General features: G+C 43.0%; 1 protein-coding gene across 1 annotated transcript in view; it reads right to left on the bottom strand.

Annotated features, from left to right (window-relative positions):
* UBE2G1 (ubiquitin conjugating enzyme E2 G1) overlaps positions 1-25,519 on the bottom strand; it is a 93,128-nt gene extending 67,609 nt beyond the window's left edge. The window contains exon 1 of the mRNA XM_070394911.1: positions 25,153-25,519. Within this exon, the coding sequence (XP_070251012.1) occupies positions 25,153-25,198 (46 nt within the window). The 5' untranslated portion in view covers positions 25,199-25,519. The remainder of the gene's footprint in view (positions 1-25,152) is intronic.
* Between the last annotated feature and the right edge of the window lie 833 nt (positions 25,520-26,352).

Here is a 26,352-nt window from a genome sequence, read left to right as displayed (position 1 = left end):
CAGGGGGGAGCTCCCCAACCCCCTGATCGACCCTGCTCTGTGTGTGACAGGGTACGGAGCCCCAACCCCCCTGATGGGCCCTGCTCTGTGAGTGACAGGGGGCAGCGCCCCAACCTCCCCATCAACCCTGCCTTGAGTGTGACAGGGGGCGGTGCCCCAACCCCCCCAATCAGCCCTGCTCTGAGCCTGACCAGGGGCTGCACTTAGGGATTGGGCCTGCCCTCTGCCACCTGGGAGCAGGCCTAAGCCAGCAGGTCGTTATCTCCCGAGGAGTCCCAGACTGCAAGAGGGCACAGGCCGGGCTGGGGGACCCCCCCTCCCCCTGCCCCCCCCAGTGCACAAATTTTTGTGCACCGGGCCTCTAGTACTATTATAAAAAAAAAAATCTCTTACCAACTATTTGGTTATACGGTAAAGTCTTGAAAGATAAATGCTTAATTCTTCATAGCATCTTCCAAAGATGACCATTAAGATGTTTTGTTGTTATTGCTTTATTTTAGTATTGAGAAATGCCGAAACCGGTTTGGCTCAGAGAAATCATGGATTTTAACACAGTTGGTGTGTTTTAGCTCATAATTATTGCTCTTTTTATCCACCCAAATTGTACCAGTGAGTAATTTGTCCAATGTGAACCCTGGCCAGTGATCTTTGATAGCTTTCTTGTTTTCTGGTATGACAAGATATTCTGAACATTTCCAGTTCCAGAAGAATTGATCATTTCTCTATGTCAGTGGTTCTCAACCTTGGCTGCACATTAGAATCACCTGGGAATCTTTTTAAAATCCTGATTTCTGGGCCTCATCCTCCGGAAATTCTGTTCCTTTGTTATGGGGTGAGGCTACAACATTAGTAACAAAGAAACAGAATTTCCAGAGGATGAGGCCCAGAAATCAGAATTTTAAAAAGATTCCCAGGTGATTCTAATGTGCAGCCAAGGTTGAGAACCACTGCTCTATGGAGCCCTGTTTCCCTTTAGTAAGAAAAAGTAATAAATATGTTATCATATCCTGTGGCCCATTCTCCCAAAATCTCCTATCTATCATTGTTTCCCTAATTACTCCAGTATCAATACAAAGTATACCCAACTGTCTATCCAGCTAATAGACAAAGCTACCCTTTATGGCCCAATTCTAATAAGTCTACCTTGCCACCCATAAGAGGACAATAGTGGGAGCAAAGAACAGGCAAAACTCAGGGGTGGACTATTGTAACTTTAAAACAAACAAAAAAACCTTAGGTAAAAGAAAGGATTAAACTTACCAATTTCAAACAACAAATTATGAATATACAGACAAACCAGAATTTTAAAAGAAAAAGTAATGATAGTTAAGGTGTGGGAAATACCGAATAAGTATTTTCCCTGCCTTTTGAAATTTCCTAAAATTTAAAATGCAAACAAGTTTTGCTTTATTGCCGACCGGTCTGGCTCAGTGTATAGAGCGTCGGCCTGCAGACTGAAGGGTCCCAGGTTCGATTCTGGTCAAGGGCATGTACCTTGGTTGCGGGCACATCCCCAGTGGGGGGGGGGGGGGGGGGTGCAAGAGGCAGCTGATCGATGTTTCTAACTCTCTATCCCTCTCCCTTCCTCTCTGTAAAAAATCAATAAAATATATTAAAAAAAAAAAGTTTTGCTTTATTATATGCATTTATGTACCCAAGAAATAAAAGATCAAACTTTAACTTGAAAACATAATTATCTGAAAAGTTTAAATTGGCTTTGCAAAGTAAGTTGCTTCATATGATGTCATGTTAGGCCAGAGACCCAGAAAGAACAATTAAAATGATAGCACCAGGTGGGCAGTCAGAAATACATAATGTTCATTACTTTGGGGGAAGGGGGGTAAAAGTGTTATTAGGTCTTCTCTGCTATGTTTAGCAAAAGTAATCTTCTAACAAATAATCTTTTCAACCCAAACCCCAAGCAGATTCCAATGCCTTGAAAAGTACAGATGTTGCTCAATTTGAATTGTACTTATTTAATTTTTTAAATTTATTTTTATTTATTTCAGAGAGAGAGGGAGAGATAGAAACATCAATGATGAGAGAGAATCATGGATCAGCTGCCTCCTGCACGTCCCCTACTGGGGATGGGGCCCACAACCCGGGCATGTATGTGCCTTGACCTCCTGGTTCATAGGTTGATTCTCAATCACTGAGCCACACCAGCCGGGCCTCAATTTGAATTTTAAACAGTACTGTTTCATCTTCATTTAATAATTAAAATGAAGATAAAAACTGACTTGCAAGACCTGCTTTTAATTCAACACTCCTGGCTTATTTCCAACAATTTATAAATATTTCATATGTGTTACTTTCATTGATTCCTTAAAGAGTTAAAAATTAAACATATATTATTCAATACAAACAACTACTTCTAACAAGTTATCAGCCATAAAGCCAGCAATTGAATTTATTATTTATCTTTAGTCATAGTACCAAGAGACATTTGGTACAGCATTACTTTTCCTTGAAAAACACCTCATTCAATAAATGCTTACCAACTTACTAAGACATGTTTACTCTTTTAACAGTCCTCTTTACACAATTCTCACCTTACAAGAGAAGATCCCTTGTTGATCTTCAGAGCATGAAATCAGAGACAGCTTCGGTATGAGGATCCACAAGTAAAAATAGAACAGATTCCAGAGACTCAAATTGAGAAGGTGGAGGAAGAACACAGCAAGCCTTATTTAAGAAAATAACCTATGGTTCTATTCAAAACCAAAGAATGGATTATTTCCCATAATTTGATTATGAAGTGTTAAATAATTCAAGACTGCACTTTTCAAACTAATTTTACATCAGGATTACTAATAGGGTGCTAATATCTGCTATTGATATTTCAAAAATACAGCATTCAGAATTGCTATCCAATTCCAACTTATTCTTTATAGAAATTATTACCTTTAGCCCTAACCGGTTTGGCTCAGTGGATAGAGTGTCGGCCTGCAGACTGAAGGGTCCCAGGTTCGATTCCGGTCAAGGGCATGTACATTGGTTGTGGGCACATCCCCAGTAGGGGGTGCGCAGGAGGCAGCTGATCGATGTTTCTCTCTCATCGATGTTTCTAACTTTCTATCCCTCACCCTTCCTCTCTGTAAAAAATCAATAAAAATATATTAAAAAAAGAAAAGAAATGATTACCTTTAAAATACAGAAAATATCATTTACTGACATTAATGTAACACAAATCTGAATTCTCATCATAAGTATATTCTCTACCTACTGAAAGAAGGCTTTATATGTAGTTCATTCTCCAATGAACATCAAATATTAATAATGCTGGTCAACAATAACTGTGAACATTGTATCCAGACCTAAACGGAAATAATCCTAACTCTACTGATTAGATAGCTATCTCAATTAGATACCAAATAAACTCAAATAGTTTTATGGCCCTTGAAAGTATGTAAAATACTGCAGTCTCATTTAATGGAAGTCAAGAAAGGAGGAACAGAGAAAAAGAATAAAGATGCCAGAGAAAAAGGTACTAATGAGGAAGCAAATACAATTGTAGAAATTCAAGAATAAAAAGACTGCCCAGCTGGTGTGGCTCAGTGGTTGAGCATTGACCCAGGAACTAAGAAGTCACCAGTTTGATTCCTGGTCAGGGTACATGCCTGGGGTTGTGAGCTCAATCCCCAGTAGGGGGAATGCAGGAGGCAGCCCATCAATGATGTTTCTATCTCTCTATCCTTCTCCCTTCCTCTCTCTCTCTCTAAAAATTAATAAAAATATATTTTTTAAAAAGAATAAAAAGTCTGCTTAATTCATCTAATACAGTGGTTCTCAACCTTGGCTGCACATTAGAATCACCTGGGAATCTTTTTAAAATCCTGATTTCTGGGCCTCATCCTCCAGAAATTCTGTTTCTTTGTTACTAATGTTGTGGCCTCACCCCATAACAAAGAAACAATTTCTGGAGGATGAGGCCCAGGAATCAGGATTTAAAAAAGATTCCCAGGTGATTCTAATGTGAGCCAAGGTTGAGAACCACTGATCTAATATAATCTATCAGCCATTCCCTCTATAACACCCCTTACAGAGATTTAAATTTAGCAGCTACCTTAACAGTACCACCCACTGAACATGTATTTACTGCATATATACTATCTGTCAAGTGCTAGCAATATAATATAGTAATCATTAGTACTGTTGTCAAATATTTCTGGCTTTCCCCCCTTGCAGGCACTCAAGTAAGAGATTTCTTGGCCCCCTATAGTTGGCAGACACCAGGTGATTAAAGTTGGCCCATGATTTGTAAGTGGAAGTGTCTCCATTCACTTCTAGCCAGAGAATTTAACTATTGGTTAAACAGAGCCTCCAGGAAAACATTGCCTTTCTCTGGCAAAGTTTGAGATTGTAACCGCAATGAACAGAGACTCTAACCTAGGCCAATGAGAAATAAACCTTTGTGTTTTAAGCTACTGAGATTTTAGGGTTGTGTGTGCTTTTAATCACAGAATAACCTGGTCTATTGTGACTAACACAAAAGGTGATCAACACAGCTCTTTTTCTCACAAGCTACCTATGGCTAAACTAGGTCTCCCTGACTTCATCATGCTGGCAAAGTTTTTGTGAGTGTGTTTTTTAAGACAAATACTATTATCTATTATTTTAGCAAATTTTCTGCCCAACTAACATAATGGTTATTCAATTCCTGTGATTTCTACAAACAGTACATATACTAATGTCTTCAATCAAGTGATTATTTCTTATAACGGAATCAATCAAGTTCAGGAACCCTGATACAAACCAGCAGAATATCCGTCCTGTTTAACATGAACCAATCAACCACCATTCTGGTTATATCAGTAAATGTTCAACTTTTACAAGCATCCAGTCTTTCACATGGCTACAATGAACCATTCTGACAAGTGCCTTAACACAATCACTACAAAATATTATATGACTGCATGACTGAAAAAGGAGAAAAGGAAGAGAATGGGGATTAAGAAATAGGATATTGCCTGGCCAGTGTGGCTAAGTGATTGAGCATTGACTTATGAACCAGGAGGTCATACATGGTTCAATTCCCAGACAGGGCACGTGCCTGGGTTGTGGGCTCGATCTCTAGTGTGGGGTGTGCATGAGGCAGCCGATCAATGTGTCTCTCTCATCATTGATGTTTCCATGACTTTCTCCCTCTCCCTTTCTTTCTGAAATCAATAAAAATATATATTTTTTTAAAGTTTAAAAAGAAATAGAATATTAAGAGTATATTGACAGTTAATATCAAAGGGGAAAATGCAAACACATAAAACTAATAGCTAAGTACAAAAATGATAAATGCTTTTAAGGAAAAATAAAATATTGAGTAGAATGGGTAAAAGTTCACTAAAAATATGCCAGGCCCTACTCTAGACATATTCTCAATGCCAACAACCTTGAACAACTATTTTGCAAGGGATAGGGTGTCGGAGAAGTCATTTAAGCAGCAAAAACATTTTAACTGATCCTTTACCTTAAAGGATGAGTTTATTTTACTAAGCAGAGGTGGGAAAGAGAAAGGAATGCTTCCAAATAAAAAGTGTGTTTTACATAGGAAAAGAAACACATAACAGGATAGAATTTTTTTTCCCCCAAAGGGAAATTCCTAAACACAGAGGGTTTAGGGTTGGTTTTTAGATATCTGTCTTGGGGAGAGGGAGGAGAGTGGAGTAGAGGGATTCAATTGGGGGTGGGAGAGAAACATGTCTGTAATAATTTCAATAATAAAGATAAATTAACAATAAGAAATAAATAAATATCCTATCTTGCCCCCAAGTATAAAGCACTTTACAGAGATACATAAAATACAAATATAAATTAGAAACAGATGAGAAAAAAAGAAACGAGGGAGGAACAATTAAATGGAAGCAAATATTGATAATATAAAAATGCCTTAAAAATTCTCATAGGAGACCTCTACATTCACAAGATTAACAGCCTAGAATTTCAGCTCTAATGCTTAATTTTTGATGAATGACTAGTTCACTGTAATCAAAATTTCTAGCAGCTGACATGGAAATATGATCAGAGAGTCACACAACTAAGGCCACTAAAGTTGAAAAAATTATTTTTCTGACTAAAGAGAATTACAGTTAATCTTGGTCCTCAAAAGTCTCCCATCTTTGCCCTAGCCAGTTTGGTTCAGTGGATAGAGCGTCGGACTGCGGACTGAAGGGTCCCAGGTTGATTCCGGTCAAGGACACATGCCCGGGTTTCGGGCTCGATCCCCAGTAGGGGGCGTGCAGGAGGCAGCTGATCAGTGATTCTCTCTCATCACTGATGTTTCTAACTCTCTCTCCCTCTTCCTTCCTCTCTAAAATCAATAAAAATATATTTAAAAAAAAATACCTGTGGTACATCTACACAATGTAAAAAAGAAGAAATTCTTACCATTTGCAACAGCATGGATATATAATAAGCTCACTCATTTGTGGAATATAATGAACAGCATAAACTGATGAACAAAAATAGAGCCAGAGGAAAAAAACTATTTTAGAATAGAAGTAATCTGTTATTTGCAGGTTTTTAATATTTCCTACACTTTTGTGATATTATACTATGTTGGTACAGTTTTGGTAATATAATTTAAATTTTTATTTTTTGAAATATTAATGTTTATTGCATATAAGTGGCTAATCATTTTGTATCTACTCTGGTAATAGATTTATTTTGTACATTGTAAAAAAAATTTTTAAATATATGCTTTGAAAATAAAAAAATTTAAGAAAAGTGGCATTCATAGAGTAGTGAGGCATGAGGAGGCTGCCAGTTCTAATAAAGTAGCTGCTGATTTAGTGACAGAACTTCAATAATTCGTAGAGGCCAAGGGATGTGTTCCCCAGTAAGGGTTCAATTATGAAACAGGCCTCTTCTGGAAAAAAATGCCAAAAAGACCTACATCACACAGAAGTCAGTGCCAGGACACAAGCCAAAGAAGGACAGGCTGACGTTATTGTTGTGTGGGAATACCAGTGGGAATTTTCAATTGAAGCCTTTACTCATCACCATTCTGAAAACTCGAGTTTTCAAGAAAAATAATGCCATGAAAAACAAGCTGAATGTTATGTGGAGGACAAGAGCAAAGCTTGGGTAACCAGGCAATTTTTTATTGAGTGGATTCATAAAGTGTTTGCTCCAAGTATGAAGAAATATCTTCAAGAAAAACAATTCCCACTCAGGGCATTTCCTATAATGGAAAAGGCTCCTGCCCACCCTCCAGGCTTGGAGAAGTTGGTGGAATACAGCTTCATTACCGTTAGGTCTTGCCACCTAACACAACTCCTCTCATCCAGCCCATGGGCTAGTAGGTCATTTATAATTTTAAGGAACTCTACACAAAGACACTGTTTGAGAGGTGTTTTTGAGGTGACCTTTGAAACTAACTTAACCCTCAAGGAGTTCTGGAAGGAACATTTTATAACCTCACTTGCTTGAGGATCACAGACAAAGCATGGGGTGATGTGTCTTCCAGGACCATGCAATCAGCCTAGAGCCTGGAAGAAGCTGTGGCCTGGGTCCGTTCTTTAAAGAGACTTTGAGGGCTTTGGGGATGAGCCCATGTCTACTGTGGATATTGTGTCTCTGGGCAAGTCCATGGGCTTGGACGTGGAAGATGATGATGTGGAAGAGTTGGTGGGAGACCACAACACTAAGCCTACCACGGAGGAACTCCAAGACCTTCAGAGGGAGAAACAACTACCAGTAGCAGAGGAGCTTTTTACATAGGAGGAGGAGGGAAAGGAGGATATTCCTGCTTCACTAATCAAGGAAATACTTGGGAAATGGGAAGAAATGCAAAGTTTTATTGAGAATTATCACCCTGACAAAGAAGTAGCAAACCTTACAATAAACTTGTTCAATGACAATGCAGTGTTTCACTTCAGGCAAGTGTTAAATGCAGGCAAAAACAAAGTCACAAGATAGGTTTTTAGGGACACAGAGGCCCAATGAGCCTGAAGCAAGTTCTAATGAGAAAAAAGGCAAAAGAAAGAAAGAACCCCAAAAGAACAGCTACCTGACATTTTTATGGAAGGGGTCTCCCCTTCCAAATAAAAACATCCCTCTATCCCTCCAAATCCTCCTTTCCATATTCAGTCATCAATAACTCTCAACATTTAGGGTAAGTTCTAGTGTGTATGTAAATTTACATTTACATTTCATGTCTTTTTTGTTTTTAAAGTATTTATTCACAAACTAGAGGCCCGATGCATGAATTCGTGCAAGAGTAGGTCTTCCTTCCCGCGACTGTGAGCACTGGCTTCCCTCTGGCACCTGGGACCCGGGCTTCCCTCTGGCCACAGGCAGGCACCCGGGTCACAGCCCCGGCTTTGTCTGGAAGGTCATCCAGAAGGACTTCTGGTCTAAGTAGCATATTACACTTTTATTATTATAGATTTAACCATATGTTAGACATGTACTGTATACAAGAAAGATTAAAACGGAATCATTGGGGGTCTGAAACGGATTAATTCAATTTACATTATTTTTCATGAGAAAAATGATTTAGGTTTTCAAACAAATTTCTTCTTAAACAGCCTTCCAGAACAAATTAAGTTCAAGAGCCATAGTTCCATTGTATTAGCATTGATAACAAGAATGACTTTGCCGAAACCGGTTTGGCTCAGTGGATAGTGTGTCGGCCTGCAGACTGAAAGGTCCCAGGTTTGATTCCGGTCAAGGGCATGTACCTGAGTTGCGGGCACATCCCCAGTGGGAGATGTGCAGGAGGCAGCTGATCGATGTTTCTAACTCTCTATCTCTCTCCCTTCCTCTCTGTAAAAAATCAAAAAAATATATTTAAAAAAAAAAAAAGAATGAATTTACTTGTGAAGGTCCCCTTAAAAAGGATACTATAATATAACATCTTCACAACACCCAAAATGAATTTCACAGGGCTGCTACTGACAGCATACCTCCACAGGTAGAGATAGCAATGATATCACCCAAAGCACAAGTCAGTAAAGACACCTCTATGTAGGGTTGGTACACAGGACTCTACAGTCTGAAGTTGCATTTTAAGGTACCCAAGACTATGATAATTTGTTGCAGGACAAAAGGATTAAAGAAATCAGCAGGGAGGTAACTTCAAAACCCCACGAGACTCTATGCCCTGGTCAGGTAGCTCAGTTGGTTAGAGCGGGATTCTGATACACCAAGGTTGTGGACTCCATCCCTGGTCAAGGCACATACAAGAGACAACTAATGACTGCATAAATAAATGGAACAACAAATCAATGTTTCTCTCCCTTCCTCTCTTTAAGGAGGAAAAAAAACCAACTGTGAGAATCTAAATCAGCCATGGGCAAACTACCGCCGTGGGTTTGAAATGAATAAAACTAAAAAAAAAAAAAAAAAAGACCGCACCCTTTTATGTAATGATGTTTACTTTGAATTTATATTAGTTCACACAAACACTCCATCCATGCTTTTGTTCCGGCCCTCCGGTCCAGTTTAAGAACCCATTGTGGCCCTCGAGTCAAAAAGTTTGCCCACCCCTGATCTAAATGTAGGGACAGATTCTTCCCTCCCCCTCTACAAATGCAGACAATTTTGAATACAATTTCAAGGGATTCTAGACTGTAATATCCATCCAAAACGCCCACAGGGAAGGACTGACTGCAAAGACTATTCAATCCTCAAAATATATCATTTAACCTTGGCAGAACTGAATATGGTAGCAGCAAATCTAAGACTGTATGCCCTAGCCACGGACATATTACATATATTCTATGTGGCCAATTTAGAGTAAACCTAGAGTAGAGCAGACATCCTCGAGAGCCCTAATGAAGTCTTATGACTAATGAGAAGACTATCCCAATGGATACTTAAAATGGCTAATAGCAGTCACTGACTCATGCAGCCACCCCCTCCCCCCCGCCCCAACCATTCTGGACCTGTTTTAGTTTCCGAAAATGTCCCTGTCTTTTCAAACATTTGGCTACTTCCTATTATCTTTTTCTCCTCCTACTATATCATTCTCAGATTTTAGGATAATTAAAAATTTGACTGTCTTCCTTGCTAACCTAATGTGCTTTCTATGAAAATCAATTTCTCCAATGTCTCCCCAAACCAATAGTATTTAAAGTCAGCATTCAAATATTTAACTAAAGAATGAGACTACCTCTGATGAAAATCGAATTAGCCTTAGACATTTTTTAATCTCCTAATATGCAAATTTAGCTGAAAACACTGCCAAGGCAGTTAAAACCAAATGCCACCTTGAACATTTCAAAATAATAGAGCATTCACAGAATGTCTGGATTTGAGCAGTGTTACTTTCTGCTTTACTCTCCAACTCCAGCTATGTGTTAAAATGTGCACCCAGGAACTGAAAGAAGCAACTTATAATTAAACCTTGAAAGGAACTGTGGGCCGCTAGGCTGCAGTGGGCACAGGGGCGGGTCTCGGCCCATCCTCCAAGCCCCCACCCAGCCCCTCCCACTTGCAGGCCCCAGTCCCGTCAGCTGGCAGGCCTGCTCCCACGTGCTGATGGCACCACCCCCGCTCGCACCTGAAGGAACCGAGCAATTGGGACCGGACCAATGCGGACCAGTGCCAACAGCGGGTGCGTGCGGCGGCTGCTGCCCCAATCGCCCCTCAGGGGCAGGGGGAGGTGGAGAAGCCCTCAGGGGCAATCAGGGCCAGCAGCTGCCACTCACACCTGCTGACAGCACCACTGAGCCAAACCAGCCAGGGCAGTAAAAACACTAAAGTTTATAGTTTTCCACGTACAGATCTGCTTTGTCAAATTTAAATGTATTCCTATGTATTTCATGTTTTTTAAATGCTGTTGTAAATTATATACTTTACGTTATTTTCCAATTATTTATTGTGTGTGTGTGCATACACACACCCTATCTAATAAAGAGGAAATATGCTAATTGACCCTCACACCATTGCAAAGATGGCAGTGCCCACAGCCAATGAGGGGATATGCTAATTGACTGCCACACCCTCAAAGATGGCAGCACCCACAGCCACAAGATGGCCGGCAGAGGAGGGCAGTTGTGGGTAATCAAGCCAGCAGGGGAGGGCAGTTAGGGGAGACCAGGCAAGCAGGGGAGGGTAGTTGGGGATGACCAGGCCTGCAGGGGAGGGTAGTTAGGGGCAATCAGGCTGGCAGGGGAGTGCAGTTGGGGGCGATCGGGCCAGTAGGGGAGCAGTTAGGCATCGATCAGGCTGGCAGGGGAGTGGTTAGGGGGTGATTAGGCTGGCAGGCAGAAGCGGTTAGGGACAATCAGGCAGGCAGGCAAGCGGTTGGGAGCCAGCAGTCCCAAATTGTGAGAGGGATGTCTGACTGCTGGTTTAGGCCCGATACTGTGGGATTAGGCCTAAACCTGCAGTCGGACATCCTCCAAGGGGTCCCAGATTGGAGGGGGTGAAGGCTGGGCTGGGCTGAGGAACACCCCCCACCTGCCCATAAATTTCATGCACTGGGCCTCTAGTGTGAGTGTGTACATACATACATAATTTATCTTTGTGTTTTGATCCTGTATTATTCAGCCTTGATAAACTGGGCTATTAGATCTAGTAGCTTTTTCACATTTTCCTTAGAATTTTCTACATACACAATTATGGTCTGCAAAAACACAATATTACTGCTTCAATCTGTGGCCTTTTATTTTATTATGCTGGATATGATATGCACAGAACTGGTGTAGTGATTTCTTCTTGACTCATCTTTGTGAATCTGGATCATGGTGCTGTATTCTGTTCTTGAATTCTTAGCTTTTAAGGCTCCTGGGGGGTCAGTTCCATATTTCTCTGGTTGCTATACTGGAGATTTTTCTCCTTAAATCATTCTTTTAGCCCTTCCAATATTTTTGTAAGCACCTAATTTCTCTGTAATTCTTTCTCACGAGTTAGAAGGTTTATACTACATGATTTCAAGACTTACTATACAGCAATAGCTATGATATTGGCATAGAGGTGGACATACAGAGTATCCAAGGAAACATACACAGGTTGGTTAACAGATTTTTCAACGGAAGTTCCATGGTGATTCAATAGGAATAGGATAGTGTTTTCAACAAATGATTTGGAACAACAGATTTAATATACTACAACAGAGATCAACCTTAAAAACATGCTAAGTAGAAGAAGCCATACACAAAAGAACATATGCTATATTATTTCATTTATATTAAATGTCCAGAGAAGATAATTTCATAGGAACAAAAAGTAGATTTATAGTTGCCTGGATGTGAGGCTAAGAAAGAGGAGTGACTACTAATGGGCACAAGATTTCTTTCTAAAGTGATGGGAGTGTTCTAAAATTACATTGTGCTGATGGTTGAACAACTCTAAACATATCAAACTGTAGTGTAAAATGAGTAGATTTTATGGTATGCACATTAAAACTCAGTAAATGTGTTATTAAAAACAGACTTCTATGGGAGAGACTAAGTTCTTGGAAATTAGATATACAATTACTAAAATGAAAATTTGAATGGCCAGTCTAAATAACAAAACATGCATGGTTGAAGACCAAGTCACTAATATGAAAAAAAAAAGGGGGGGGGGGGGGAATATCCACAATATAGTAACAAAAGACAGAAAATAGACAATATGAAAATTAAAAGGCAAAGAAATGAGATTAAAAAGTTCAAACACCTGACCTAGCTGGTTTGGCTCAATGGACAGAGCGTCGGCCTGTGAACTGAAGGGTCCCAGGTTCGATTCCGGCCAAGGGCGCATGCCTTGGTTGCGGGCTCGATCCTCAGTGGGGGGGCATGCAGGAGGCAGCCAATCAATGATTCTCTTCTCATCATTGAAGTTTCTATCTCTCTCCCCGTCTCCCATCCTTTCTAAAATCATGCTAAGTGAAAATATATTTAAGAAAAAAAAAAGTTCAAACACCTGACTAGTAAAGGTTCCAAAGATAATGTAGAGGACAACAAAAAAATAATAAATAGAAACTTCTGAGCTCAAAACAGACTGAAGCCTTCAGCAGTCAAAGAGCCCATTAGAGCCTGACTGGTAAGTCTAAATGGTTAGAGCCTCAGCTGGTGCACCAAAGGGTCTTGGGTTTGATTTCCAGTCAAGGGCATATACCTGGGTTGTGGGTTTGCTCCCCAGTCCCCAATGGGGAGCATGCAGGAGACAACCATTCAATGTGTCTCTCTCACATTGATGTTTTTCTCTCTCTCTCTCTCCTTTCCTCCTTCCCTTCCTCTCTCTCTCTCTGAAAAACAATGGAAAAAATATCCTCAGGTGAGGATTAACAATAAAAATAAATAAAAGAGCCCAATAAGAATCTAAAATAATGAATGAGCCCTACCTGGTTTGGTTCAGTGTATAGAGCATCAGCCTACGGACTGAAGGGTCCTGGGTTTGATTCCAGTCAAGGGCACATGCCTGGGTTGCTGGCTCAATCCCCAGTAGAGGGCATGCAGAAAGCAGCCAATCCATGATCCTCTCTCATCGTTGATGTTTCTATCTCTCCCTCCCTTCCCCTTCCTCTCTGAAATCAATAAATGTGTGTGTGTGTGTGTGTGTATGTATATATATATATATATATATATATATATATATATATATATATTTTTTTTTTTTTTTTTTTTTTTTTTTTTTAAAGAATCTAGCCCTAGCCAGTTTGGCTTGGTGGATAGAGCGTTGGCCTGCGGACTGAAGGGTCCCAGGTTCGATTCCGGTCAAGGACATATGCCTAGGTTGCGGGCTCAATCCCCAGTGGGGGCATGCAGGAAGCAGCCAATCAATGATTATCATCATTGATGTTTCTATCTCTCTTTCCCTTTTCCTTCCTCTCCAAAATCAATAAAAGTATATATTTTTTTAAAAAGCTCTGAAAAAAAAAAAGAATCTAAAACAATGAATAAAAAAAGTTACACTTAAGACACAACATGGGTAAAAATTTACAACTCCAAGTATACAGAAAATCCTTTAGAACTTCAAAAAAGCATCTACACAGAAACAAAATTATACTGATAGGAGTCATTCCTTTTTTAAAAAAATGTTTTTATCAATCTTTAGAAAGGAAATGAGAGGGATAGAAAGATAGAAGCATCAATGAATGAGAAACATCATCAATAGGCTGCCTCCTGCATGCCTCCCCCTCCACACTGGGGATCAAGCCCCCAACCCGGGCATGGGCCTTGACCAGGAATCAAACCAGTGACCTCTTGGTTTATGGGTCGATGCTTGACCACTGAGCAACCCTTGCTGGGCTGACATGAGTCATTCTTCATCACTGTCTTCTCATTGAGAAAATTCTGGACAAAGGAATAACGTAACAATGGAAAAATGACATCAAAGTTCCATGGGAAAATATTTTTAACCCAGAATTCAATTTCCAGAAAACCAAATGATCAAATCTGAGGACAAAATTGAGGCATTTTTCGCCAAAACCGGTTTGGTTCAGTGGATAGAGCGTCAGCCTGCGGACTGAAAGGTCCCAGGTTCGATTCCGGTCAAGGGCATGTACCTAGCTTGCGGGCACATCCCCAGTAGGAGATGTGCAGGAGGCAGCTGGTCGATGTTTCTCTCTCATCGATGTTTCTAACTCTCTATCTCTCTCCCTTCCTCTCTGTAAAAAATCAATAAAAAATATATTTAAAAAAAAAAAAATTGAGGCATTTTTCAATATGCAGACTCAAAATTTACCACCCACATATCTTTATAAGAGTTAAGAAATACTAGAAGAAGACAACATAGGGTAGGAGAGAAGTGATAGTTGAGTATAAGCCATAATAACTAAGTGAAGATAGAAAGAAAATTTTGAGGCTTACAGATTTTTCTTCAATAGGAAAAGTTTCAATGATGAGAATTACAGCCCCTTGTTAGTACCAAAATCATTACAGGCAGTCCTCAAGTTATGACGTACGTTGTTTCATGATTTTGTTTCATGGTTACGTCGCCATCTCCCATTTATTTATAAATAAATAAAAAGTTCCGTCATTTCAACATATGTACATTTGTGCTTTATGTTTTTTATTATTTATTTACCACAAGTAAAGATCAGGAATTGTTATTTTTCTTTTAAATTTTTTTTTACTGTTTCACTTCATCACTGCTGTGTATGTGCTCCATGTGAGTGACGTAGGTGGGTTCTGACTTAACGGCGAAAATCGCATTACATCACGCTGTAGGAACGGATCTCCGACGTAACCCGAGGACCTACTGTATATAAAAGGCTAATATGCTAAGTGTTACTCCTACTGTCTGACCAACAGGGGGCAGACGCTCAATGCAGGAGCTGCTGAGCTGCAGTGACTTGGCAGCAGCGGTTCTCGGGTGACACACCCCAAAACCAGAGAGGAGGGAGCCCAATTCCTCGCGGGGCCACGTGATTCCACCTTCGGCCATGGGTTATGTTGTTGCTGGGGCACTGTTGGCCCTGAACCTGGTTTACTACACACGTGCATTTGCGTTCTACTCCCTGTACAACAGCAACTTTACAGAGTGCCCTCTCGCACTCCGGAACCCCTCAGGGGATGTTAGACTGCCAGTTTCGGCCCGATCCCCACAGGCCAGGCCAAGGGACCCCACCTGCCGGAGGGACCCCACTCACTCCACAGATGCCCTTCAAGCCCTGGCTTCACCCCAGGTGCAGCCAGCCAGGGAGAGACCAAAGGAGAAGGTTGGCTCCTCCTCGCCCAGTCCCACTCCACTGGCCACTTTTTTTTTTTTTGCCTTCTTGAGTTTAAATTTTATTTTACAAAAAGAGAAATAAAGAAAACTGATAGGCAATTATACTCACAATTGTTCTGTTTGCTTTTTTTAAAAAGTGACATGAAACACAAGTAAAAATAAATGTCATAGAAACAGCCAGTTGCCCAGTTTCTGGAGAAGGAGGACTTGCCCTGCAAAAGGAGGGAAGCCAATGACTACACTGGTAGAGCAGCAGCCACAGGTGCTCCTCAAAGCCAGGTGCAATCCCAGGCCTCAGGGGGCGTCCTGAGGAAAGAAGACAGAAAACCAAAGCCAGGTACCAGGTCCTCGGAGCCCCAAACCTCCCCCACCCGCTCCTGGCAGCAATGTGGCCTTAGTGGTTATTCACTGTGATCCCCTCAACCCACCTGGACCTCCTTTCCCTGACCCCTTTGGAGAGGGTACAGGAAAAAAACAGTCTTGAGCGGGCTAAGGGGATTCTTCTGGTGAGTCCCCAGCCCACCCTGAATAACACAACCAGACAAGTCAGTTTACGCTCATGTGCACACACACTCACAGTCACACACACGCACGCACACACGCACATACACACCTGGGCTGAGCTCTCTTCCAGAGGAGGGTCCTGGATCAGGTCATAGTATGAGGTCCCCCCTCTTCTGATATCACCCCAATAGTGGTAACAGAAAGTACCCAAATCTCTCCCAGCCTCTGCCCCAAAGACTCTGCAGCCTGCCTGGCTACCTCTCCCGGATTCAGATGCACTTATTCCTAGGTCACATAGGCCCAAGAGAGGAGAGAGGCAGACTCAGTCCCTGATGGGCAAAGAAGTTGGACATCACCTGCTCAGAAAGTTCACTGTAAGAGTTGGGTATTCAAAAAAGGCCCAGGGCCAAGCTAGTGGCACAGACAGACATTTAGGGGTAACAATGGAATACACAGGGCAGAAGAGAAGCGCCAGTAGGAGGGGAATGGATAGGGAAGGTGATGGATGGAAAGCGAAGCACTCTCAGACAGGCCTTGAGGGGCAGGTTCCTGGGAACAGTGAGCAGAGGGCCAGAAAGTCTCCTGGGGTCCATTAGGGAAAGGAGCTCCTCTCTCAGGAGTTTTGGTGGCAAAAGAGCCACTTAGCTGGGTGTACAGGATGCCATGGTTTGGAAGGGAGACTTATCTTCTGAAGAATCACAGGGAACTGGGAAACACAAGGAAGGGGTCATGGCCAGGAACACTAGGAACAAGGAATGTAAAGCCCCCAAACTTTCCACATGGGATGAGCACTCAGTTCCGGAGCAAGGCCAGGCTTCCGCCGGCCACTTCTAATTAATTTCCTTTCAATGTGCACAAATCCATGCACCGAGTCACTAGTGCTATATAATAGAAGCATAGTATGCAAATTGTCCCCTCGACTGGGAGTTTGTCCAGGAGTGTGATCGGGGCAGGGCCGGCTGGGAGTACACGGCAGGCAGCCAGCAGCTGCTAGGGACACTACCAGTGCACAAATTTCATGCACTGGGCCTCTACTTCATTATAAAAGGCTAGGCCCTGGTCAGTGTGGCTCAGTTGGTTGAGTGTTGTCCTGTACATGGAAAGGTTGCCAGTTTGATTCCCAGTCAGGGCACATTCCCAGGTTTCAGGTTGGATCCTGGTCAGGGTGCGTATGGGAGGAAACAGATCAATGACTCTCTCTTGCACAGATGTTTCTCTGTCTCCCCCCTGTCTCCCTCTCCCTCTCTTTTCCTCTCTCTAAAAATCAATAAAACATATTTTTTTAAAAAGACTAATGTAGAAAGTATGTTTCAGCCTGAAGTAGCTTACAGAAAATTAAACTACTGTTACTTATAAAAAACTAAATTTCATTGTATTTCAAAAATATTCACTAAACAAAAATTATAACTTAAAATCACCTATTCCTGCCCAGCCAGGTGTAGCTCAGCAGTTGAGCCTCAACCCAGGAAACAAGAGGTCACCAGGTCAGGGCATGATCCCCAATAGGGAGCATGCAGGAGGCAGCCAATCAATGACTCTCTGTCATCATTGATGTTTCTATCTCTCACTCCCTCTCCCTTCCTCTCTGAAATCAATAAATATGTGGGGCACGGTTACAGTGTTTTGGCCAGGACCAAGCTTCGGACTAATGAAAGGACAGGGTCCTCTCATTGCCACGTGCAAGTCCCAGCACAATTATAGCCAACGGCTGTGGTTGTAAGCTTGAACCTATGGTCCAAACACGTAACCCCACGTGCCTTGTGATAGAGTTCGGGTGCGTGTAGTTGAGTGAGGTTGAAACTCACGAGAATGCTGTAAACAACGTGATCACACCCCTACTTTGCCTCATGGCATCTGCAATAAAATAAAGACACGGCTTGTGGGCGATTTCGTTGTCTCATCAGGGAGGCAGTGTCCCCACCGAGACCCAGCTATTAGTCTCTTGTCTGTCTTTCCTTAATCCTTTCACCCTCCCCACTCGGGATCACCCTTGGTCGTGTTGGCATGGCACATAAATATATATATATTTTAAATCATCGCCGAAACCGGTCTGGCTCAGTGGATAAAGCGTCGGCCTGCGGACTGAAGGGTCCCAGGTTCGATTCCGGTCAAGGGCAAGTACCTGGGTTGCGGGGACATCCCCAGTAGGAGATGTGCAGGAGGCAGCTGATTGATGTTTCTCTCTCATCGATGTTTCTAACTCTCTATCCCTCTACCTTCCTCTCTGTAAAAAATCAATAAAATATATTTAAAAAAAACAACTCTTGTTAAAAATAAATAAATAAAATAAAATAAATCATCTACTCCCTAATGTTAAGAAAGTTCACTTATTCATTAAAAAGTTGAGACTTCCTTCCAGCTTTACTGAGATATAAATGGCATATAACATTGTGTACATTTAAGATGTGCAACATAATGATTTGATATATGTATATATTACAAAAATAAGACTATTTTAGATTCTGTAACACAACATAACAGATGCATAATTCTTATTTTGTTGTGTTAATCCTCACCCAAGGATATTTTTACCACTGATTTTTATAAAGGGACATATCAATGGTGCACCCCGACTGGGGCCAGAGTTCAAACCTGCAACCCAGGTATGTGCCCTAGACCTGAATTGAACCCGACACCCTTTGGTACAAGGGCCAATGCTCTAACCACTGATCCAAACCGGCCAGGGCAGATACATAATTCTTTGATGCTCCCTCTACTACAAGGATTGTAAATCATCCTACACCCACCCTCAACCAAAATGTTTCATCTATGCATTTTTTCTGACAATATATTTAGTACAATATGTAGTAACTGCATTCTTTCTATAATACTGTAATGATTTCTGGATATAAAAATTCCCAAACTCTGTTAAAGCAATTAGTAGTTTGATGCAATGTAAATTTACTTTTAGACTTTTCTTCCATTTCTAAATATGTGGGTCAATAATTATTAGCATTAAGATTATTAATAATTAGCCCAGCCAGGTAGCTCAGTTGGTTGGAGCAGTGTCCCCAATACACTGAAGGGTGGGTTCAATCCCCATCAGAGCAAATACAAGAATCAACCAATGAATGCATAAATAAGTGGAATAGCAAACCAATGTTTCTCTATCTCTAAAATCAGTAACTATATCTAAACTTTAACTTAAAAAAAAAGGTTATTAATATTTGGCTCGTCACCCAGAATCTTCTATCACTAGGATGTCCCTGTCAATAATCAATTACTCTATTTCTGCTTGTTTAAGATTGTTAATGGAGTTGTTTGTCAGAGTGCCAATATATTCTAGAAGGTCCAATAAAAAATATCAAATCATTCTAACTCCTCTTTTAAGAGTATTCTTTCAATATCCTATGAACACCAGGAGAGCTAATAAAACATAGCACATCACAAACTCTAGGAACTGGGGCTACCTGCAGGTCATCCCGATTGGGTACCTATTATTACAGCATAGCTCAGAACACCTGCTTCACAGCCACCCAAAGCGCTGCTATAAAAATTAGGTTTTCTTGGGCCCCATCAAGACATGTAGACTGTGGAGATAAGGCCAGGAATCTGTATTTTTAACAAACTCCCAATGACTTTATTGCACATTATATCTAAGAACATACATGACTCACTAATCAAAACAACCTACTTATAAAAAAAATAAAAATAAAAATAAACCTATTTATATGGGTAGCCAAGGAGATAAAAATTAGGGAATTTTCCAGATTATTAATATATGCAATCAAAATTTCTAAGTAAAAGATGCTCAATTATTTCATTGTATTGCATAAACAGATTCTTCCTAGTTCTAGAATGACAGGTGCCTGTGAGAACTACTGAAAACAATGTTATCAATGTTAAAAAAAAAAACAAAAACACTTGGCCCTAACCCCTTTGGCTCTATCGGTTTGGCTCAGTGGATAGAGCGTCGGCCTGCGGACTGAAGGGTCCCAGGTTCGATTCCGGTCAAGGGCATGTACCTTGGTTGCGGGCACATCCCCAGTAGTAGGTGTGCAGGAGGCAGCTGATCAATGTCTCTCTCCCATTGATGTTTCTCTCTATCCCTCTCCCTTCCTCTCTGTAAAAAATCAATAAAATATATTTTAAAAACAAAACACATAAAAAAAACCTTCAAGTAATCTTTAAAAAAAACACAAAACACCACCTTTTATTCCTTATAAATGCTTGTCATATAGTAAAATTTAGTATGTCTAGAGTAGGAAATAAGTCCAGTCAGCCCCAATATTTTTCCTCAGAATTAACTGCGAAAACCAAGAAGCTTACTGCTTGCCCTGACCGGTTTGGCTTTGGATGGAGCGTCAGGCTGCTGACTGAAGGGTCCTGGGTTCGATTCCGGTCAGGGGCATGTACCTTGGTTGCAGGCACATCCCCAGTGGGGGGTGTGCAGGAGGCAGCTGATCAATGTTTCTAACTCTCTATCCCCCTTCCTTCCTCTCTGTAAAAAACAGATAAAATATATGGGGGGGGGGGGGGGGGGGCGCGAAGCTTAGTGCTTTCAGTCTATGACATTAAATTCAAAGATATTTTCCTTGATTCTGCAGAATGTTGGTCTTAAGTTGACAAGAGCTAACATATCTTTTTATGATTACCTCTAGAATATCACTTAAATTTTAATGCATATTATTTTAATGCAGTAAGTTTTATTAAGATGAGAATGTTTTCTCATTTTTTAAGTTACTGGATAGATTAACTTTGTTTTGGGTTTCTTGTTTTGTTTTATTTTTAAATATATTTTTATTGATTTCAGAGAGGAAGGGAGAGGGAGATAGAAACATCAATGATGAGAATTATTGATGGGCTGCCTCCTCTACACCCCCTACTTGGGATCAAACCCTGAAGGGGAATCAACCATGCATAGACTTCTGGTTCATTGGCCTATGCTCAACTACTGAGAAACACCAGCTTTGAATATTTAAATGTATAAAACCCTACTGTGTTATTAATTACTAGAAGCCCGATGCACGAAATTGGTGCGAGAATAGGCCTTCCTGCCCTAGCTGATTTGGCTCAGTGGATGGGTCCTGGGTTCAATTCTGGTCAAGGGCACATGCCTGGGTTGTGGGCTTGATCCCCACTAGGGGGCGTGCAGGAGGCAGCCGATCAATGATTCTCTCTCATCTTTGATGTTTCTATCTCTCTCCCTCTCCCTTCCTCTCTGAAATCAGTAGATATATTTTTTTTTAAAAAAGAGTAGGCCTTCCTTCCCCCAGCTGTCAGCACCGACTTCCCTCTGGCACCTGGCACCTGGGCTTTCCTTGCAGCCCAGGCAAAGCCGAAAGGTCATCCAGCCTAATTAGCATATTATGCTTTTATTATTATAGAAGATTCCCTGGGAGGCAATACTGCCAATTAAAATCATCAAAGTCTCACCCTAGCCAGTTTGGCTCAGTGGATAGTGTCGGACTACGGACCAAAGAGTCCCGGGTTCGATTCTGATTAGGGCGCATGCAGGAAGCAACCATCAATGTGTTCCTCTCACATTTTCTGTCTTTCCCTCTCTCTTCCACTTTCTCTAGAAATCAATGGAAAAATATCCTCAGGTGAGGATTAAAAAATAATTTTAAAATGAAAAAAAAACAACACAAAAATAAGAGAAACTTTGTAAAAAATACAAATAAAAAAATCAAAGTTTCTCAAATAAGAAGGTCCTGAATATGAATCTAGAAGCACCACTTAGTACCTGTGTAATCTCGGGGAAGTTACTTAAGCTCTCTAAGCCTCTATTCCTTATTGGGAAGATAAAATAATACATGTAAAGCACTCAGCTCCTAGTATCTATCTGTCAGTCCTCAGTAAACATTAGCCCATTAACATATATAGAAGAATCTCTCTGAAAAGACAAGACACACAAGAAATTATCCATGATAGTTGTTTCCAAACAAAGAATTGGAGGTCAGGATGGAAAGACTATACCTTCTTGTACTCTTTGTATTTTTATCCAGTGCTTATAATAACTTTTAAAAAATGCTTAAAAATTTATCTCTTGTGCTGTGGGATTTCTTAGTGTTTAGCATAATGCACTGCCAAAGCTAGACTGCCACTGCAGAATTCGCAAAGGAATAAAGTCATAGTCCAATAATATCCACAAAGAAATACACAACCTATCTGATTTCAGGAATCTGTAAGGTGTTCTTATTCCTTTACAATAGCCAAATGGTCTTAACTAAAACACCTTAAACCAGTAATTTCTCAGTCCGGGATCATTCTGTCCCTTGGGGGATACTTGGCAACATTTTTGTCTGTCACAACTGAGGGGGTGTACTACTGGCATCTAGTGGATGGAGGCCAAGAATGTTGCTGAACATTCTATCATGCAAGTATAGAACCACACAACAATCCACCCAAAAAGTCAGTAGAGCTGAGGTAAGAAACTGCAACCCAAGGAATCATTCTGTTCAACTCTTAAAGTAACTAGGTTCTTCATTAAAGTTACCTACAAAACACACAATAAATTCTCCCCTTAAGTAATGAAATAAAATCCTATATAAGGACTAGCAGACTACGGGCTCAATAAATGTAACCATTGTTGGCCACTGCTGTTAGTTTCTGAAATTCTAGCAGCTAGAATGGCTTACAGGTTTGTGTGTCTACTAAATTCAATACATTTCAAGATTTCTAAAGTACTTCTTATAATGCCTTCCAAAAGTGCAGGCTAAAAGATTTCAAGAGATTACAGATTACCATTCTTTCCTGTTTTTAAATATCTGAAGAACCACAAAGTTCAAACAATGTAGTACCAAAATACAACAGGACCTTTATTTTAGTATGTACTTATAAACTCTTTCCAATAAACTTGATATTTTTAATTTCACCACACCTTGGCTTCTATTTTATACATTGAGCATGTTAATTAAAATCCATCAAAAATGTAAGAAATTAAGAATAGTCCATTGACTCTGATGAAGGCAAAAAAGCCCTAACCAGTTTGCTCAGTGGATAGAGCATCGGCCTGCGGACTGAAGGGTCCCAGGTTCGAAACCGAACAAGGTTGTGTATCTCAGCTGCAGGCTCAATCCCCAGTGGGGGCCGTGCAGGAGGAAGCCCATCAATGATTTTATCTCTCTCCCTCTCCCTTCCTCTCTGAAATCAACAAAAATATATATTAAATAGTCAATAAATGCGTATTTTAAAAAAAGCAGCTAAGTTAACTTTATAATGAGGCCTGAAAATTACAAACTAAATTATCCTCTCCTCTGATCTTAAAGAATATTTTAGTGTGCCTTACCAAAATGTCAGCCATTAATAAAGACCTTTAGAAAATGTTTTATCAATATGTGGGATTAATCTTGTCAAAAAAGAGTACTCAACTGAACCAGTGGCTATCAAAATCTATAGCTAATTCATAAATGGGTAGGAAATAACTTGTAACACTGCTACTGCCTAACACTCTTATTAGCCTAACTTTCTTATTAACTATGTAACTCTTTTATACCTTTTTAAGTGTATCTTTCTCATTATATAAGAGTTGAGTAGTATTTTAATACTAATGTAGTATTTCCATATTGCTTAATAATCCACTACATCACAAAAACTTATTCTGATTAAAGAATTTTTAGGGAGATTCCTTCATCCAAAAAAACAAAAACAAAAAATTACACAGAAAAATAAGGTGTTTGAAAATATAAGATGCAATGAGGTTATTATTCTTTCACTATTTTTCCAGATGAACATAGGTATCAAATACTTCTCCACTCACTTCAAGTCACTCCCCTTGGGCACCTAGAACTTTAATCCTTGCCCAAACCTGCTTGCTCATACTCTAATAATAAACCTAATTATACAATCTGTAACAGCCCCTGACAACCTTTTTCTACGAAGCCATAAAGGTGATTTAACCTCAAACTCTCAAACCTAACTCAAAAACAGATGTCTTCAGTCCAACCTTCGGCTTCTGCCGAGGGCTACGGGCTGCAGAGCGGGGAGGTAAAAATTCGCCTGGACTGAAAAGGGCACACGCTGGGCGCTGGGCAGCAGGAGTAACTGCTGGCTCATTTCTCTTTAAATCTGGCAGCACGTGGGGCGGCATTGTGAAGCCTCCAGCCCGCCTCCCCCCTGACACTCGGCACACGTACACCTCCAGCGCGCATGCTCCGCTCAGACAGTCCTAGCAGAGTCGGAGCCAACCCCCTAAAAAGTCAACCTGGAAGCCGCAAACGGCCGGAGGCCGGGACAATGGGGGAGGGGGGCGCAGGCACCTCTGGGAAGGCACAGCCGGCCGCCTCCCCAGCCGGAGCCCGCGGGCCGCAGTCCGGCGGTCGCACGGGCCTGCGCAGGGGCCAGAACCGCTCCGAGCACAAAGCCAGCCCCGCGCCGGCCAGCGAGCGGCTCGCGCTCGGCCAGCCCCTACCCTCCCCCCGCCGGCGGCGCAGCGGAGCCCGTGCCAGGCGGAGGCAGGCGAGGCGCGTCCCGCACCCCGCCAGGTTCTCAGACCCCGCGCGCCCGCGTCGAGGCCGCGGCTGCCAGCGCTTTGTTATCCGCCCCAACTCCGCGGCGCCGGCGCTGCCCGGGCAGAAGTTTTGCGCGCCTCACCTATCCGGCCGGGGGCCAGTTCCTTCGCCTACTCTCGCCACCCGCCGCCCGCCCGCCGCTCCGACACCCGAGCCAGGGACTCGCGGCGGGGCGGGCCCAGACGCTCCTTCCCGCCCCCCCCCAGGGTCCGGCGTCCTCCGCAGCACCTGAGCCCGCGACCCGCCCCTGGGAGGGTGGGTCTGGGCTGGGGATCCACAGCCCCTCCCCCGCAACGTCCCACCCAGCCGTGGGGGAGGGGGCCGCCTCCCTCCTCTCCAGGCCCCGTCCCAGCGCAGAGGCTGGGGCGCGTCCCCGCCCCCAACACCCTCCGAAAGCCGGGGAAGAAGTGCCCGCCCTCCCACCCGGCCGGCCGGGACCGGCGCCTCGGGCTCCCCACCCTCGCGAGCCGGCACCCGGCCTCGCCAGCGGCTGCCGCTCCCCTCAGCCGTCCGGCCGCCGGCCCGGGAGGAGAGGCAAGGAGGAGGGAAGCCGCAGCGCTCGCCACGATCGCGGCCCGCCCGCCCGCTCACTCACCTGCCAGCTGTCTTCGCAGTAGCAGTGCCGACTGCAGCTCCGTCATCCTCCCGCCTAGGGCCCGGGCTGGCGCCGGGGCGTGCGAGGGGCCAGGGGCAGGCTCGGAGGCGGCCGGAGCTGGGTGCGTTGCGGAAACCGGGCCCCACGGCGGGAGCGCCGGAGCCAAGGGAGGCCGGCCTGGGGCGGCGGGAGCGGCGCCTCGCTGCCGGTGCGAGTCCGCCCGGTTCGGCGCTCCTCACAGCCTCACGCCCGGAAGGGGAGGGTGCCCGGGCCGCCGCGGCGCGCGCTGGGATTCCGCTCGCCTGCTTCCCTCCTCCAGCCCGCGGGTCGGCCCCACCGGTGCCTTCCCCCGCTACAGCCTCACTGCGCGCAGGGCCGCTCCGCGCAGGCGCGCTGGGGCTGCCGACTGGGGCTCGGCCGGCCCGAGAGCCCTGCCCCCGTGCCTCCCGGCCCCGCCTCTCGCCGGGGCCCCGCCCCTGACGCGCGTTCGCCGGGTCGCCGCCATCTTGGGAAGGTCGACGCCCGGCCTCCTGCCGAGGCCTCAGGCGGCGGACGCCATGACAAAGAGGTCATGGAGGGTCAAGACAGCGCCTGGGGTTGAAGCAGGTGCTGTGGGAGCAGAGGGACCAGAGGAAATGGTTTTGTGTCCAGCGACCAGGTAACTCCCCGCGTGGTGTGCGCATCAGTCATTGTGAGAGCCGAGTTTAGGACTGGAGAGCCCCGTTTTAAGCAGACCCCCCAAACAGACTTACCATGTTGATAATTCACTTTACTACAGAAAGAACGCGCAAAGATTCCTGAAATAAGCAAAATATTTTGCACCTTATAGTACGAAACGTCTAAACATCATTAAAAATAATCTCTATTGCCCTACCAGTGGTTCTCAACCTTCTGGCCCTTTAAATACAGTTATGACCCTCAACCATAAAATTATTTTCGTTGCTACTTCATAACTGTAATGTTGCTACTGTGATGAATCGTAATGTAAATATCTGATATGCAGGATGGTCTTAGGCGACCCCTGTGAAAGGGTCGTTCGACCGGCAAAGGGGTCGCGACCCACAGGTTGAGAACCGCTGCAACCGGTTTGGCCCAGTGGATAGAGCCTCAGCCTGTGGTCTGAAGGGTCCCGGTTCGATTCCCGTCAAGGGCATGTACCTCGGTTCCTGGCACATCCCCAGTGGGGCGTGTGTAGGAAGC

Source organism: Myotis yumanensis, unplaced genomic scaffold (assembly GCF_028538775.1).
Source record: "Myotis yumanensis isolate MYYU_CA2020_CCGP unplaced genomic scaffold, mMyoYum1.0.hap1 SCAF_16, whole genome shotgun sequence".
In the NCBI taxonomy this organism is placed as follows: domain Eukaryota; kingdom Metazoa; phylum Chordata; class Mammalia; order Chiroptera; family Vespertilionidae; genus Myotis; species Myotis yumanensis.
The sequence above is the reverse complement of the archived record's forward strand: the minus strand, read 5'-3'. Positions and strand labels throughout refer to the sequence as shown.